This window comes from Sus scrofa, chromosome 15 (assembly GCF_000003025.6).
Source record: "Sus scrofa isolate TJ Tabasco breed Duroc chromosome 15, Sscrofa11.1, whole genome shotgun sequence".
NCBI classification, from domain to species: Eukaryota; Metazoa; Chordata; class Mammalia; order Artiodactyla; family Suidae; genus Sus; species Sus scrofa.
Window position 1 is genome coordinate 3,453,867 of NC_010457.5, and position 19,392 is coordinate 3,473,258.

A 19,392-nucleotide genomic window follows, 5' to 3' on the forward strand; every position below is an offset into this window, starting at 1 on the left:
TTTATAATGATTTTGTTTTTTAATTTTTTCATAATGATTTTTATTTTTTCCATTATAGCTGATTTACAGTGTTCTGTTAATTTCCTACTGTACAGCAAGGTGACTCAGTCACAAATACATATATACAGTCTTTCTTCTCTCACATTATCATGCTCCATCATTAGTGACTAGACGTCAATTAATTTTAAATGGACACTTTCCCACTATTAGCTGAAATTCTCTGAAATGGCGATGTAAACCTCCAAAGTCTACAAAGATTCTTATTTGAATTGAGTTTTCTGGATCTAATAAAACTCCACCACATGCTGAGAGCATCACAGCATCACTGGTAAGTTCTCATGTGCGTTCTGGGGACCAAGAAAAACTTCAGCTGTTTGGTCATGTGCTTCTGATAAAATTTTATATAACCTTCACTAATTAAATCAAGAACTTAATCTAACCTTAGAGTGGGGAGGAAGATAGTCTCTTTGCATCAATTAGCAGAGCAGTGGTGAGTTTCTTATATAATAAAATTATCAAAATAACACTGGTTTCCTATTCCCCTGTAGGTGTCAGGGAATTAAAACACTGCCTCAGACTCTCTTTTCTGGTGCTTCTTGCTCCTGAAGGACTACTAGGTAAGTCCTTCTGTCTGATAGTTAACTACCCTCTTTATATCTGAGGTAGTAAGAATTCAATACATAGTTTAAACATCCTGACATTACTTTCCTATGTTAGCTGTATTTTCTCAACTTCTTTTTTCATATTGTTGTACAACCTATTTTTATTTTATTGGATAATTTTAATTTAGTCATTCTGTAAAGATGATCTTTAGCTATTCTAGGGCAACCAGTATCAATGTATCTCTAATATCATGGTGACAGCATCAATTTGAGGGGGCAAGAACTATTTACAGATAAAGCAGTCACAAATTATGTCACCTAACTAAATACACAAAATCAGAATCCTACTACTTTTATATTCGAAGAAAAAAGTGTCTGTGTTGGTAGCTTATGGTACAAGAATAAATTCTGAGGACAGAAACCAAAGGAAATGGCAACAAGAGGAGGAGATGAAGAGAGAAGAATCAGGAAATGTGGAGGGCAAAAAGATCCAATACTACAGGGATATTAAGTAGGACGCAGACTAAAATGAGGCTGCTGGATGACAATTAGGAAGCCATTGGTGACCTTAAACAGTGCAATTTCAATAAACTAAAGTGGAGTAAAGAGTAAACAAAATGGCTTTGATTTTGAAAACTTAACTGTGACCAAAAATAGAGAGACATAGGGTGGTAGTGTACTGAGAAAGGCAGGCTCATGTGAAAGGGCTCTTTTGGATATAGGTACTCTTGGTACATTTTTTGGGCAAAGAGAAAAAGATTCAAGAAATGTGAGAAGAGGTTACTGAAGACAAAATGATATAGTTGCACAAGAAGAGTTAGAAATTTGAGGACTAAAGAACGGGATCTAAAAAACTCAAAAGATTCTGAGTTTTGTAAGTCACTGAAGAGATAATGAATATAACACAAAATTATCCAGAGGTAGGAGAGTTAAGTTTTGGCAAGGTTAAACTTGAGAGGTCTATGACACCCAGATGGAGGTGTCAACAGGCAACACAAAAAGAGAGGAAAAAATCCTGAAGCGTGAAAAAGAGTTGAAGGCTAAAGGCATACATATTATTATACCCACAGAAAGGCTCAGTGAGGTGGTATTACCCCCAAAATACTTAGGATGAGAATGCCAAGAATGGAATTTTAAGAAACCTAGATGTCTGTACGGGTGAATGAAAAGGAGTCAGTAAGAGAAAATTAGAAGGAATGATCATAAAAATAATAAGAAAACCAAAATTGAATGAGATGTATTCAAAAGACCAAAGGTAGGCGTTCCCTGGTGGTCTAGCTATAAGCACTCAGTGCTTTCACCACTAAGGCCTGAGTTCAGTCCCTGGTCTGGGAACTGAGATACCACAACAAGCCACTGAATGTTATGGAAACAAACAAACAAACCAAAGGTTGATGAAAGTTTAAAGAAATAAAGAGGGCTCAAATAAGATAAAAGAATGGAAACTGAAAATAATCCCAGCTGTTGACAACAGGAGTTTTCAATAATAACTTCACTGCAATAGACTCCAGAATAAATGGCAGGAGAAGCTTTTGCCTTAGTCTGTTTTTTATGCCTTTCTCTATTAACTAACAAATATTGGTTTAACCACAAACTTAATTTTTCGCCCTGGGATCTAGTACTATCTTGGCCCCCCAAAAGGGAAAATAAAGAAAATCTATGAATCCCCCACATCAGACACTTGGAATAAGGACAGCCCTTTGCTATCTTTAATCCTTGGTTCTATTAATCAGACCACTGTCTTCTTCCTATGACAAAGCTTCCACTTTCATCTTCTCTGCAAAAAGTAGATTCTATCATGCTCTGAGAACCTAGCTAGTTGTTTTAGAGCTTGGAAGCTTGTCACTGAGCAGAGAATTAAAATAGAATGGTGCTGATTACAGTGGACAGTTAACTATATTGTTTACATGTTTTTTGTTTATCCTGTATCCACTTAGATGATAAGCTCCACAAGGGCAGAACTTCTGTCACTTGTTCACTTGAGCGCTAAATAAATATTAATAAATGAATGAAAGAAAGTAAATTACAGAAAAGACAGCTGAAGGTTTCTGATGATATAATTTCAACCACCATGAAAATTTCTGAGCAATCATGGAAAAAAGTAGAAATATCAAAAGTTTGATCAAGCCTAGGGTTGCTGGGAAAATTTGCACATAAGGAAGAAAAACTGAAACTATCTGATGCAAATGATCAAAATCCTAGGAAAACTATGAGCACTAATTATAATGCGTATTAATTTGATAATTACAACACATTCTCAATTTAAAAAAAGACAATCTTTTAAAAAACCAATTAAATTGAATTTTACAAAATTTAGTTTTAATGTACTTTTTTGAGTGGTATACTAGATATTATTTTCCATAAAAATGGGGGTGGGGGAAGGAAGACTGGTAGAAAGGCTAAATATGCAGCCAAGTCATTTTATAATGGAAAAGTTTGGGAAATGTTCTGTAGAGCTGGTAATGGCTCAGGATTTAAAGGACTTAAACTGGAAGTTGGGGGAAAATAATGTATTTGTATAGGTAAACTATCGAAGGTTTTAACAGCCTATTGTAAAAAGCTTATTTATTTATATTGGTAACTTCTTACTAAACTAAGAAAGGTTAGCATATTAATATACCACACAGGTACATCAACAATTATTTGTTGGCATTTCGTACTTTCTTGTTCTTTATTTTTGTTTTGTTTGTTTTGTCTTTTTAGGTCTGTACCTACTACAACACATTAAATTCCCAGGCCAGGGGTTGATATGGAACTCTAGCCACCGGCCTACCCCCACAGCCACAGCAATGCCAGATCAGAGCCATGTCTGCACCACAGCTCATGGCAATGCTGGATCCTTTAACCCACTGAGCGAAGCCAGGGATCGAACCCTCATCCTCGTGGATGCTGGTCAAATTTTAACATGCTGAGCCACAACAGGAACTCCCAGAAACAAAAATTCTTTAAACAAACCTTAGTGTTTTCCACTTAAACAATTCTGTGTCTCTTTTTGAAATCTAACATTATATAATAAGAAACTTCCGGAGTTCCCGTTGTGGCGCAGTGGTTAACGAATCCGACTAGGAACCATGAGGTTGCAGGTTCGGTCCCTGCCCTTGCTCAGTGGGTTAACGATCCGGCGTTGCCGTGAGCTGTGGTGTAGGTCGCAGACGCGGCTTGGATCCCCCGTTGCTGTGGCTCTGGCGTAGGCCGGTGGCTACAGCTCCGATTGGACCCCTAGCCTGGGAACCTCCATATGCCGCAGGAGCGGCCCAAGAAATAGCAACAACAACAACAACAAAAAGACAAAAAAAAAAAAAAAAAAAAAAAAATTAAAAAAAAATAAAAAACAAAAAAGAAATTTCCTATGGCAGTATATACTCTTCAAAATAATGATTTTTTTGGGAGGGGCTGTACCTGCAGTTGCAGCATACAGAAGTTCCTTGGCCAGGAATCGAACCTGCACCATAGCAGTGACAATGTCACATCCTCAACCTGCTGAGCCACCAGGGGAGTCCCAAAATAATGATTTTTAATGGTTATATGATGTTTTACCCTACGGGCAATTTTAAAGTTATTCTGAATGTCCCTATTCAGAATTCTTTGACATCTTCACTAATTTTTTTTTCCCCTTGGGAATAGTAATTTTTTTTCTTTTGTCTTTTTAGCAACACACCCGTGGCATGTGGAGGCCAAATCAGAGCTGCAGCTGCTGGCCTACACCACAGCTCATGGCAATGCTGGGTCCTTAACCCAGTGAGGGAGGCCAGGGATCAAACCTAAATCCTCATGGATACTAGTTGGGTTTGTTACTGCTGAGCCACAACAGGCACTCCTATGGAATATACTATTTAAAATTCTCTATACTATACATAGAATATCTATTAAAGAGAATGCTTTATTACTTCGTAATTTTTCACTCACTTAAAATTTTAACATATAAATAAGTAAAACTAAAGTACATTTTAAATGGTAAGAGCACCTTAATACACATCTGAGCAATAGAACAGATTTGGTATGAGATGTCTACCTAAGAGACCCAAACTAAGCAAATTTAGTTACTGAAGCACAAAAAAGACAGCTCTATGAAAAAGATCAAGAAAATATAATATTGAAACTAGTATTATTCTTATATCCAAACAAGAAAAACATCAGAACTGTATTCTTTATACTCTTATTCAAAGACAGTATGCTTAAGTATTCAGTTCCAAGAATACTATAAATAGAAATTCTAGGATCTTAGGAAGAGAAATTTAAGAAATAGTAAAATGTAATATACTTAGGTCTAAAGAAAATGCAAAATAAAGCTGCTAATTAGATTAACTATTTAGACAAGAGACATTTTTACAACATACAGTACCTGATTAGAACTGGCTTTTTCAAGTCTGTCAATCATAATTTCAAACTGTAAAGGCTTAATTTCCATCTTTCTGTTAAGTCTATTTAGTAAGGTCTCATCTTCTGAATCCATATCATAATCTGGTTGCTCGTTGTCTAGATTGAAAGCTAGAAAAGAAAAAACAATTCTTCAAACTCAGGAGAAATTATGGAGTTATACAGTATTTATATTCAACCACAGAATATTCCCACAATATAAAACACTGACCAAAGAAGAGCTTATGAGCAGATCAAAAAATTGTGTTAGAGGTTCAGTTGAAAAAATAAAATTTTATTTCACATATGATTTAAAGTTTAATAGAACAGCAAAAACATCAAGCAGAATTAATATTTTAAAAATCAAAGGTCGAAAAAAATACTAAAATATAAACTATAAAGTAGCAATTATAAAAAAAGATGATACATATTTATCCTACAGGGTAGTTTGACAGCAAAGTAAGCTATGACACAAAATTAAGAATCCAGGTAAATTCAAGTACAAAATATATGATGGAGGAGTTCCCTTTGTGTCTCAGTGGTTAATGAACCCGACAAGGATCCTTGAGGATGCATGTCTGGCCTCGCTCAGTGGGTTAAGGATCTGGCATTGCCGTGAGCTGTGGTGTAGGTTGCAGATGTAGCTTGGATCCCGAGTTGCTGCAGATGTGGTGCAGGCCCGCAGCTATAGCTCTGATTCTACCCTAGCCTGGGAACCTCCATATGCAACAAGTGTGGCTCTTAAAAAAAAAAAAAAACAACAACAAAGAAAAAGAGAGAGAGAGAGAGGTACTGGCCTGACAGATTACTTATCTTAAAAAAAAAAAAAAAAAATTGAGAGTTGCAACATGGACCTGAAGGCATTATGCTAAGTGAAATATGGCAGAGAAGACAAATAATATATCGTCTCACTTACATGTGGAGCCTTAAAATGACCCAAACTCACATAAAGAAAGATAAGACTTGTGGTGAGACAGAGGGTGGGCGGAAGAAATGGAGGAAGGTAGTAGAGGAGGAGGAGTATGAGAGATTGGCAAAAACTGCTAGGAAAGCACAATTTTCAAAATTACACTTTTTGGGGTACAATTTCTTCTCTTGGCTATCTCTTAGGCTTTATCACCCATTAACAAAGAGAACAACCAATATGGCAGGTTATCAAGAGATACTGCTTGAAATATTCTTTCAAGTGATGTGAGCAAAAAGTCTGTTCTTTAAAAAGTGAAATAATTTTTAAGGATTGTCTAGCTCTGCAACTAGCTCTGCAAAGGTGAGTTCTGAATTCGGCCAGAAATTTATTTCTGGGGCCCTGAAGTCACCTGCTTCTTTTTATAAACTGACAAAAATCAGCAAGAGCTACTCACTAATATTTAGAACAGACCATTATAATTTACCTTAATATAAAAAAGTATGGACATTTCTGCTATGAGTTCCTCAAAAATGAAAAACTTCTATATGCCAAACTATACACCAAAAGTAACAGGCTTAAGGAAAACCTATGTAACTTTGTTATCAGAATACAAACAAATGGTAAGTGCTATGTTAGATGGCAAATTAAGCCACTCAGAGTAGCTTGCTACTACCTCAAGGGATGCATTAAAAATGCGCAAAAACAACAGAATGGAATTACTGGTTTGTGGATACTGAGACAACACAAACTGTAAAGGAACAACTTGGTGTTGGGGCTCGAGGAGGAAATGCAACCTGCTACGAGCTGAGAACTGTGCAAGGTTTTCCGGGAAAGGAACCCCAGGTGCAAGCACTCGTTTTTAATTTTCTTAACATAGAGTTGAAAAGGCTCTTTATATGTGGAGGAGCCAAGTTAAAGTCTTTGCTCCTCCCTACTGAAGATTTTAATCCTTCTGTTGCTATTTCAGCCTCTTTTTGGCAAGGAAAATTTATAAAAGAAGTAGGACAACTTCCATGTGGTACTGACTCCATTCACCCCTTTACAGATCGCTGTTGAGCTAACTGACATCACAAACATTTGTGCAGAAAAGAATGTACAGCAAACCTGTATAAATACAAAAGTAGTAATTTTTCCAGATCACCTGTCCTGATATTATTTTTCTTATAAAATCCTAAATGACAAATTCTCTGTCATAGCACTTTTTGTAATGAATAAGGTAGTGTTTATAAATCTACCAATTGGCAAATGAGAGAAATACATATAAAAATATTTCATAGTAAATCATCTATATAATTATATAAGCATCCAACTTGCATTCAAAGGGCTTTTTTTTGGAGGAGTCAAGAGAAAGTTTCATTTTTCAATGTGGTAAAATTTATCATTTTAACCATTTTTAAGTGTAGAGCTTAGTGATATTAAGGACACACACAATGCTGTGCAACCAATACCATCATCCACCTCTAGAAGCACCCAAAGAATTTTACTCCATAATTTCCTACAACCATTTCTTATACTGCCGAAAATATAGAGACAGCTGAATACTATCTAAGAAATAATACCTATCTCCTACATGTATCACAGGAACAGTTTAGAGAGTGAATCAAAAGATGTTCATAAAACATACAAAATCCTGGTTTAGCACTAATTCAATTTAAGTGCCTACTTAAAGAGTCAGGCAGAAAGCTAAGTAGAGCAGATGAGTTAAATCTCTGCCCATAGTTCCTCATTAAGTAGAATTTTTACTTGTAAACATTTCTAGATAGGAAAAGAACTTTCTCTTAAGGTTTTCCTCACAAACACACAAACCTAGTGGTCACTGGGCTTAAAACATTGCTGTTGTTGTTGTTTTTTAAAAAATTCATTCATTTTTCCCACAGTGAATCCCAAGTCTCACTCACATCTGGTTAGTTCCAAAACTATTCAACTCGGACCAGTCCAGCAATGGAGCTGCCCGCAGCCAAGCTCAAGGACGTGTCAAAGACCTGCCAAGGCCATCTATGTCCAGAAATGGAAGTGCGGAAAGAAGTCCTTCCAGTACCCGGCTTGGGTGGGGCTTAGAACATTGTTTGCTCACCCTAAAAAAGTATTACTCTGCATCCTTTGAATTATTTGACCATAGTCAATTTAGGTTTTTCCCTATTCTCTGATTTAGAGGAGAAGTATGGCTACATGTCATGCTTCTTTTGGATACTTGCAGTAAAAAAAGCTAACTTGGATACATATTTCTGAATTTTAGATCTTTGGAAGGGACTTGAACTATTGATGGATATTGTATGCTACTTTTGAGAATAATTTTATTTCTATTTCAAAGGAGTAAACCCCGTCCTTCCCCCTTTTTGTCTTTTTGTCTTTTTCTAGGGCCCCACCTGCAGCATATGGAGGTTCCCAGGCTAGAGGTCTAATCGGAGCTGTAGCCGCCGGCCTACGCCACAGCCACAGCCACAGCAACACGGGATCTGAGCCACGTCTGTGACCTACACCACAGCTCACGGCAATGGCATCCTTAACCCACTGAGCAAGGCCAGGGATCAAAGCTGCAACCTCATGGTTCCTAGTCAGATTCGTTAACCACTGAGCCATGACAGGAACTCCAGGAGTAAACCCTTTTAAAGCAATATCTCTCATGTTCTTCTTTTACCAGGTCCCAGGCAGTTTGCTTTTAGCAAAGAAAGAGAAAAAAGGCCATTCCGCATCAAAAAGAATGACCAGAGAATTCAGTACCAACATGCACAAAAACATCCATGAAATGAACATGCACCTCACATACCAAGAGATCTAAAAATCTCACCATGAAGGAGATGGAAACACCACAGTTAACAGGCTCAACAAAGATATCAGAACTAAATGAATAGGAATGTACCCTACCATATTTGGGTGTGCTTATTTGGAAAACATCAATATAAAGATTTGCGAAAAAGCTCTATACGTTGGTCACTTATGCATATATCCTTACTTTCAAAAACTTACATGGGAAAGAAGAGTAGTTTAAAAATCCAACAGCTGGGCAGCTTTGCACTTCTTTTTCCCACCCAGCGTAAAGTAACAGCCATCTTGTAAAACAATGGGCAAACTGGGGTCATCTGGGTAATCTACAATGCATCTAGTGATAAGCTGGTCTTCACCAAGACCATAATGAGATACTGCATTGTGCGCATCAATAGTACAATACCTACCAAAGGCACAGGGCCTACTACGTGCTGCCCCTGAGTCAAAAGGGAAAGAAGAAAGTTTAAACAAAAGCAGTCAAAAAATTTAAAAGAAAAAAATGATTAAGAATGAAAATTTCTGTAGGAGTTCCTCCTTCCCAGTAAAGAAAGCTTCTTGAGAGTAACACTTCAAGGTCTGACCAATGTGGTCAAATGATTAAGCATTCAGCTTTATGTGCTGAAGAGCAAGAAGCTAGAGTTCCATCTAAGGAGGGTCAAGGTCCATAGAGGCAGACCCTTTCCCTCCCATCTTAATTAAAAAACAAACAAACAAAACCACAACAGAGTTAATATAAGAAAAACTGTTTAAAATCGCAATAAAACTACAAAACAAGGAGGAAAAAACAGGCTGTCCAAACCAGCTTGAATACTTTCAATGATGGGGCAGACAGACTGTTTGACAGCTGCTTCCTACACTGAGTCAATATTTGTCTCGTGTACGTCTTCTTTCACACCTCTAACAATTACATTTACTTTTATATTAAGGAAAAAAGTTGTTACCTAAAAATGTACTCATCCACACATTTTTTTCTCCAATAGGAAATAGCAACAAACCATAGGCAATACTCTGAGATTGAAGTTTCACAAGTGAATAAAGTGATAAAAACAATAGAATGGCAATTTAAAATTTTTCATGTTATGAAAATTATTCCATTTTAGGGAACTTTTTTTTTTTTTTTTTTTACCTTAAGTAGTTGTCTTTCTGAACAGGAATCAAAGAGGCTGCAGACACTAAAGGCCATGAGAATAGGGACAATATTTATTACTATATTTTCAAATTCCTTTCCTTTATGAACTTATTTTTTCTTAAGTTAAATATATATTATTGAGGGTCTATAATGTGCTGGGGTCTAACAACAGAAGGGAAGAATGGGAATGCTCAGATTAAGTGCTTCCTGAGACTTAAAAAAATTTTTTTAACCTACGTGCAACTGGTCAAGAGGACAACTAAAATAAATAAAGATACACTGGGAGACCTAAGACCCCAATTAGCTTTACCTAAATTATACAGCAGTTGCTCTTCTCTAGTAAACAGAGGGTAAATATCTTTTAAAAAAAATGTTTTTTGGATGATCCCGAGGAATATGGAAGTTCCCAGGTCAGAGATCAAACTTGCACCATAGCAGCAGCCCCTGTCCACTGGAGTGACAACACCAGATACTTATTAACCTGTAGTGCCACAAGGGACTCCAGAAACCTTTAAAATTAATAGTTCCTAATGGTAGTCACAGACCAGAACCCAGCTGTTCAATTAATCATGCAATTCTCTTTCCTGGTGTTGGCAGAAAAACAACAGGTGTGAAAGAAAATCATATAACTAAATATGGTTACTCAAGCAATATTTAATAAAGTAAAAATCTCAGTGCTATAAAATAAATTTGGATAATTTTTAGTTTTAGAATGTTTCTCCTTATTCCTGGAATCCATTTTCAATTTTCTCCCTCTTTCAAATTTCCTTCTCTTCCTTCCTGTCACCTTTTCTCTTTCTAGTACACTACAGCTGGGGTCTTATTAAAAAGCAAGACAAGGGGTTCCCCATTGTGTGGCTCAGAGGATTAAGAATCTAACATAGTGTCTGTGAGGACATGGGTTCCATTCCTGGCCTAGCTCAGTGGGTTAAGGATCTGGTGTTGCTGCAAGATGTGCCTCGGATCCGGCATTGCTGTGGCTGTGGCACAGGCTTGCAGCTACAGCTCCAATTTGACCCCGAGTCCAGGAACTTCCAGATGCCACAGGTGTGGCCCTAAAAAGGGCAGGGAGGGGGAAAGAGAAAACATAAAAGTTTAAAAATAATAGGGAGCTCCCATTGTGGCTCAGTGGTTAACAAATCCGACTGGGAACCATGAGGTTGAGGGTTCGATCCCTGGCCTTGCTCAGTTGGTTAAGGATCTGGCGTTGCCGTGAGCTGTGGTGCAGGTCGCAGACACGGCTTAGATTCCCACGTTGCTGTGGCTCTGGTGTATGCTGGCAGCTATAGCTCCGATTCAACCCCTAGCCTGGGAACCTCCATATGCCTCGGGTGCGGCCCTATAAAAAGACAAAAAGACAAAAGACAAAAAAAAAAAAAAAAAAAGAACTTTGGTGAGTTGAGCACAGGCTTTAGGGGTCTTGACTTCAGAGCTCAGTACTTCCCCCACTATACCATGCAGATGCTAAATTAAACCCTTCTAATCATAACATTAGTAGTAAAAAATTCTTTGACTGTCAAAGGGAGATAATTAAGAAATTATATACATTTAATAACCAAAGATGAGTAATATTAATTTATAAATAATCACTAGCTGACTAAAATGCACGTAAAACAAGTTATTTTACATCAGGGAAATTTCCAACATTTATCTATGAATTATCAATGATTTTTTTTAATGTAAAAAAGAAGCAACATTAGAAAGTTCCTACTTAATGCATCTTCAAATTTCCTAAATTCTTGCTTCTAAACACTATTTGCTAATATTTGATTCCTTTGATGTAGCCAACAAAATAACACAGAGGCACCAGTGCACTTTTTTGTAAAGGTTCTTCATTGAAAGTACTAATACTTTGTAAGAGTGTCATTCACTTAAAAACTCTCTGGTCTATCTCTACTTCCAGTTCTGCATTTCCTTTCTTATACAACATTCCAAAATTATTTTTATTAATCCAATTAACCCAATAACAACAAACACTGACTACAATATGTATAACAGGGAGTTCCCGTCGTGGTGCAGTGGTTAACAAATCCGACTAGGAACCATGACGTTGTGCGAACGATCCCTGGCCTCACTCAGTGGGTTAAGGATCTGGTGTTGCCATTAGCTGTGGTGTAGGTCACAGACATGGCTCGGATCCTGTGTTGCTGTGGCTGTGGCTGTGGCGTAGGCCCAGCAGCTACAGCTCCAATTAGACCCCTAGCCTGGGAACCTCCATATGCCGAGGGTGTCTTTTTGCCCTAGAAGACAAAAAAAAAAAAAAACAAAAAAAAACAAAACACCAAACAAACCAAAAAACCCCCCAAAATATCAGTATGTATAATAGGCTCCCTTCCAAATTAAGAAAGATATCAATATCTTAAGGCATAGCAAAAGTAGTAAAAGGTAATTCCATACAGAGATAGCAGAAGCAAATTCGAGAATATGCTTAATTACAAAAGATATAACTTATCAATAATGGGCTTGGATGGAAGGCTATATGATCCCAATCCACCTTTAAACAGTAGAACAAAAAGATTCAAAATCATATGTCCATAGAAGTTGTATGTGCATACATAAAATGTCATATATATTTTAAAAGCAGAGTTGACTAGTTTTACAAGTATAACATTAGTAATGCTACTGCATATCTAAATCTCAGTTAAATGGAAGCTAGTGTACACTGAAGTGGGCTCTGACTATGTAGACCTCTGAACTAGGAAATAGTTCAAATAAAACAGCTTCTTCAGAAGTCCCGGGATCTGACAAAAGTTCAGAAGTCTCTTCTTGATATGAGTATCATCAAAGCCTTTAAGATAGTGTTTCTTGGGAGTTCTCTTGTGGTACTATGGGTGAAGGATCCAGTGTTGTTACTCTAGCAGCTCCGGTTGTTGCTGTGTGCAGGTTTAATCCCTGACCCAGGAACTTCCACAGATATTAGTGTGGCCAAAACGAAAAAAAAAAAAAAAAAAAGATAGTGCTTCTCAAACTTAAGCATTCACTAGGATAATCTGGATGGTTTGTTAAAACAGATTCCTGAGCTTGAACACCAGTTTCTGACCCAGTAAATTCAGAGTGATCCTACGAATTTGCTTTTCTAACAAGTTCCCAAGTGATGCTGAACAACATTTTGAGAACCTCTGACTGAAACCCAAGTCTTTGCTCTTAAAATATTAAAAACTTTACTTATGCCTAATGGGAAATACAATGAACTTTTAACATTCATATATCATTAAGCCTCAGGCTTCAAATAACTTTCAAAGATAATTAATAACAAGCTAGTGTATCTGCAAGCTCAGAGGCAACCAAAGAGCCATGGCCGCCTCTGCTTGGAGCTCTCCAAGGTTCTGACACCCTCCACACCTAAGCAGTTCTCAATGTTGTACCAAAATCCTATGAATGCTGACATAGTCAGGATTCTTGACTTTGATTCTTCAAGAGTTCCTACTGACCAGAGACCTTACTTACACTCCCTCCCCAATGAACAAAAAAAGAAGGTGAAGTGCAGAAGAGTTGAAAGCCACTTTCTACAGGATTACATAGTGATCCAAGTTTCTCTACCAATTAATTTATTCTAAAAAGAGTTCCAGGTTTATAATAAAATCAGGTTTATCCTTATAGTCTTCTGCTGACTAGCCAACAAACTACATTCCTCCCCACTTTAAAGAAATCACATTTTATATAAATGACAAGTATCACTGGCCAAAATTAGTAGTAATGAGGACAGTTATGTGAACCACACACATGAGAATGGGTAAGTGGATTCTTTGAAGCTTTTAGATAGAGATTTTCATCATTAGAGAAGGGAAAGAGCCTAACGATATTAGATAGGACCTAAGGGATGCTGTTAATGATTTTTTAAAAAGCCAGGTGTATGAGGATAATGATCCTTTTATTCTTCCTCTAATTATTCTTTTTCTTTGTCTCCTCTTTTCTCTCCTTCTCTCCTTTGTCTCCTTTTCTCTCTTTTCTAATAACTCAATAGACACCTGGTAACAGTTCAGGACATAAAAATGTTAATGGCTTCTGAACAAGGAAGAGAAGTTCCCATTGTGGCACAGCGGAAACAAATCCAACTGGTATCCATGGGGATGTGGGTTTGATCCCTGGCCTCACTCAGTGGGTTGGGGATCCAGCACTGCCATGAGCTGTGGTGTAGGTCGCAAACATGGCTCAGATCCCACCTTGCTGTGGCTGTGGTTGTGGCTGTGGTGTAGGTCAGCAGCTACAGCTCCAATTTGACCCCTAGCCTGGAAACTTCCATATGCCACAGGTACAGCCCTAAAAAGCAAAAAAAAAAATAATAATAATAATAATAAACACAGGAAGAGGCCTTCAACCTCATTCGTAATAGATCCCAATTAAAATTATATTAAGAAATCAGAGTAAGGTCTGGGTTTTAGATAATAATAACGTACCAATATGATTTCTTAGATTTGACACAGGTGCTACAGTAATGCATGATGATAATATTAGAGGAAACTGAAACTGAATGAGAGGAATAAAGGAAGACTGTACTAGGTTCTCAACTTTGCAGTAAATCTAAGATTTTTCTGAAATAAAAAATTTATTAAAAAAAATACTACACTAAGGTATATCACTGTTTACCTACCAAATTGGCAAAAATCAAAAAATTCAAAAGCAGGAGTTCCTGTCATGGCTCAGTGGTTAAGGAACCTGACTAGCATCCATGAGGATGTGGGTTCAATCCCTGGCCTTGCTCAGTGGGTTAAGGATCTGCTATTGCCATGAGCTGTGGTATAGGTCACAGACACGGCCCAAATCCTGAGTTGCTGTGGCTCTGGCAAAAGCTGGTGGCTATAGCTCCAATTCGAGCCCTAGCCTGGGAACCTCCATATGCCACCAGTGCGGCCCTAGAAGACAAAAAGACAAAAAAAATTTAAAAAAAAAATTCAAAGCAGTCTTTTTTGACTAGGATAGGGGGAAACAAGCTCTAATACACTGCTAGTGGACATACAAAATGCTATAACCCCTATAGAGGCTAAGTTGGCAACTTCTGTAAGAAAAAAGATATGGCTGCACCTTTATGCAGTTTTTTATATTTATCATTATTCAGTGAAGCACTATTTGTCATAACAAAAGACTAGGAGCAATCCAAGTTTCCTTCTATAGGAAAATTGATAATAAACTGGCATACCCAAAACACAATGGACTATTATGCAGCAGGAAGAAAAAGAATGAGGACACACTCTACATGCTGATATAGGATAATTTCCAGGTTATATTCTTTTTTTTTTTTATAATTTTTTTTTTAATTTTCCCACTGTACCAGGTTATATTCTTATACATACACATAAATATGCTAAAAAGTACACAGTGTGCTAATTTTTGTGCAAGAAGAGGGTATAAAAATATAAATTCCTATGTACTTGAATTTGTGTATATATATATATATAACAAAACCCTATAAGAATAGACAGACTCATAAGAGGATATATATGTATATATATATATAACAAAACCCTATAAGAATAGACAGACTCATAAGAGGAGGTTAAGTAGAGTGGAAGGCAGACTGGGATAGAGTTGTTTTTCCGTATTTTTTATTTTGGAATCTTCTAACTACATTACCTATTTAAAAATAAAATAAAATCATGTTACTTTATAACTCTGAAAATAATTTTGTACTTTAAGGAAATGTTATGCTGAGTTTCTTTTGTGGCTCAGCAGGATAAGAACCTAACATGGTATCTGAGGATGCAAGTTCAATTCCTGGTATTGCTCAGTGGGCTAAGGATCTGGCTTTGTCACAAGCTGCAGCAAAGGTCGCAGATGTGGCTTGGATCCTGCGTTGCTGTGGCTGTAGTGTAGGCTGGCAGTTGCAGTTCCAATTCCCTAGCCCCGGAACTTCCATATGCTGCAGGTATGGCTGGAAAAAAAAAAGAAAGAAAAAAGAAAATTTTCTTGATAAGTGATCCCTACAATACTAATATTCTCTCTCAATTTATGTTCAAACTTCTTTCTTATTCACTCTCAAACAATCTTTCAACAAGTATAGGCAGTATCTTGGCTTAAATAGTACAAACTAATTCTACAATTATATATGCATAAGAATATATATTCTGTTAATATATAAAATTGTAAAATAATAATTAAGTAATAGAAAGTGAACATATCTCTCTAGCCCACTAAATGGTTAGGAACTTGAGAAATTAAATAGCTGTATTCTTATAAACAGAGTTGTTTTAATGTTAGCAAAGCATTAAATGGACAAGGAAATAAATTCAGTATACAGAAGGTATACGAAAGATTTGAAATAGAAATTTTAATTGGTCTGAAAAAAATCCAAACATACAAACCTAAATTGGAAAGCAATGAATAATTTCCTTTACAAAAAGAGATGCCTTACTAAAGAAGATGTCTCCAAATATTCTTTTCAAAAACCAGCCCTACTGTAGATATAAAATATCTTATTTTAAAATATACATTTTGGGTTTCAAAACAAACACATAGCAATGCTACAATAATCAAACTAGTGTGGTACTGACATAAAGACAGATGTTCAGACCAATGGAACAGAGGAAGCCAAAAATAAACCATTATGTATATGACCAAATAATCAAACTAAATAAATGGTGTTGGGAAAACTGAAAATCCACATGCAAAGATGAAGATGGACCCATATCTCACATTATATACAATTATCAATTTGAAGTGAATTAAAGACCTAAACATAAGACCTACAAATATAAAAGTACTAAACGAAAACAAAGGGGAAAAACTTCATGACATTGGATTTGTCCATGATTTCTTGAATATGATATCAATAGCACAAGGTACAAAAGCAAAAACAGACAAATGGGACTGTATCAAACTTAAAAACGTCTGGATAGCAAAGGAAACAAACTGAAGACTCAAAATATGGAGTGGGAGAAAATATTTCCAAATCATGTATCTGATAGGGAGTTAATAACCAAAATACAAGAACAACTTCCACAATTCAAGAAAAACCAAATAACTAATTTAAAAGGGGGCAAAAGATTTCATAGACAATTCTCCACAGAAGATATACAAAGAGCATATAAAAGATGCTCAACATCACTAAAAATTAGGGAAATACAAATCAAGATTACAATGAGATGTCATCTTACCCCCCTTAGGATAGCCATTATTAAAATAAAACAGAAAAAAAATTACACTTCTTGGTGTCAAAGTGGAGAAACTGGAACCCTTGTGCAATGTTGGTAAGATGATAAAATGTGTGCAGTCACTGTATAAAAAATATGAAGGTTCCTCAAAAAATTAAAAGTAGGACTACTATGTGATCCAGCAATAGCATTTCTTGTGGAAATCATATTTGGAAATCACTATTTCCAAAAGAACTGAAAACGGGATCTCAAAGAGATATGTGATTACCCATGTTCATATGAACACCTATAACCTAAATGTCCATCAACGGATGGATAAACTCAATGTGGTATATACACACAATGGAATATTATTCAGCCTTAAAAATGAAGGATATCTTGTCATATGCTAAAACACGGATGAACTGTGAGGACATTATACTAAATAAAATAAGCCAGACACAAAAAGACAAATACCACAGGATTCCACATACATGAGGTATCTGAAGTAGACGAATTCATGGAAACAGAAAGTAGAATGATGGTTATCAGGTACTCCGAGGAGGGTGTAACAAGGAGTTGTTTATAGACTTTCAGGCATACAAAATGAAAAAAATTTAGAGATACTGTACAATGATGCACGTATAATTAAAGTATACCTTAAACAGTGTTGAGAAAATTTCTTATGTGTTTTTTTTACCACAACAAAACAACAAAACCCCCATTTCACCCTGAATCAAATCCCAAAGAGCAAACTCAAATTGAGGAACATTCTACTAAATAATAGGCCTGAACTCAAAAATGTCAGTGGCATGAAGCACAAAAAGATTTATGAATACTCCAAAGAGACACGACAACTGAATGCAACATATCATCTGGAGTTTTCCTTCACTATAAAGAATATTACTGGGACACTTATTATTAAAATAAGAATGAGGGGAAGAGATTAAGTAATTGTATTATATTGATGGCAATTAATGATTGCTAACTATGCTGTGGTTATGTAAGATAATTTTTTTTAAGAAACATATAATGAAGTACTCAAAGGAGCATGAAATCTATAACTTACTCTAAAAACAGAAATAACATGGATGTAAGAATATGGCTGAACCACCACCAATCATATAATGGATACAATGGACATTTATAGACCACATCATCCAACAACACAGCATATTACACATTCTTCTCAAGCTCTCATGGAACACTGACCAAGATACCAGATTCTGGGACATAAACAATACCTTAATAAATTTAATTTAAAAATCTGTTCTCAAATTACAATGGAATTAAACTAGAAATCAATAATAGCCAAAAAATCCCAAGATACACAGAGATTAAACAACATACTTAGAAGTGTGATCAAAGACAAAATATCAAGAGAAATTTTAAAATATTTTGAACCAAATGAAAGTGAAAATGCAACTCATCAAAATTTGTGGGATGTAATGAAAACAGTGCTGAGAGGGAAATTTATAGCAGTGAATGTGTATTTTAGAAAAGAAAGAAGATCTAGAATCAATGATGTAATCTTCAACCTGTGGTAATTAGATAAAAGAACAGCAGATTAAATCTAATGTAAGCAGAAGAAAAGAAATAATATGAACTAGAGCAGAAATCAATGAAATTGAAAACAGGAAATCAATAGCGAAAATAAACAAAACCCAAACCTAGTTTTTGAAAAAGATCAATAAAATCAATAAGCCTCTAGCCATGCTAAGAATAAAGCAGAGAAAACAATTATTAATATTAGAAATTTTGAAACAGAGAGCATCACTACCAAACCCATGACATCAAAATGACAGAAGGATGGTAAAAGAATACTATGAGCAACTCTGTGTCCACAAATTTGATAACCTGCATGAAACGGCACAATTCCTTGAAGGAAACCATCTGCAGAACTCATACAAGAAAACAAAAAACAAAAAACAAAAAAACTGAATAGGCTTGTAGCTATTAAAGGAATTCAATCAGTAATAATCTTCCCAAACTGAAAGCACAGGTGGGGGCAGGGGCAGGCAACACAGCTGTGGCATATGGAAGTTCTTGAGTTAAGGGTCGAGTTGGAACTGGAGCTGCTGGTCTATACCACAATCAGAGCAACAAAGGATCTAAGCTGTGCCTGCAACCTATACCACAGCTCATGGTAACACTGGATTCTTAACCCACTGAGTGAGGCCAAGGATCAAACTTGCATCCTCATGTTGGATTCTAGTTGGATTCGTTACCGATGAGCCACAAAGGGAACTCCTAAAGAAAAAACTTTATCAATTCTCTACAATATCTTTCAGAGGACTGAAGCATAGGGAATTCTTCCTAACTCATTCTCTGAAGCCAGCATTATCCCAATACCAAGTTCAGATAAAGACATTACAAGAAAACTGCAGACCAACTTCTCTCATAACACAGATGCAAAAACCCCCAACAAAACTGAATCTAGCAATGTATAAAAAGAATTACAGGAGTTCCCACTATGGCACAGTGGGTTAAGGATCTGATGTTGCCTTAGCTGCGGCAGGCACTGCAGTGCAGGTCACAGCTGTGGCTAGGATTCAATCCCTGGCC

The 19,392-nt window shown here is 36.3% G+C and overlaps 1 protein-coding gene across 3 annotated transcripts in view; it reads right to left on the reverse strand.

Annotated features, from left to right (window-relative positions):
* EPC2 (enhancer of polycomb homolog 2) overlaps window positions 1–19,392 on the reverse strand; it is a 108,778-nt gene that overhangs the window by 36,421 nt on the left and 52,965 nt on the right. For all 3 annotated transcript variants that reach the window (XM_021076083.1, XM_021076082.1, XM_021076084.1), the window contains exon 3: window positions 4,945–5,090. In XM_021076083.1, coding sequence (XP_020931742.1) covers window positions 4,945–5,090 — 146 coding nt within the window. The remainder of the gene's footprint in view (window positions 1–4,944; window positions 5,091–19,392) is intronic.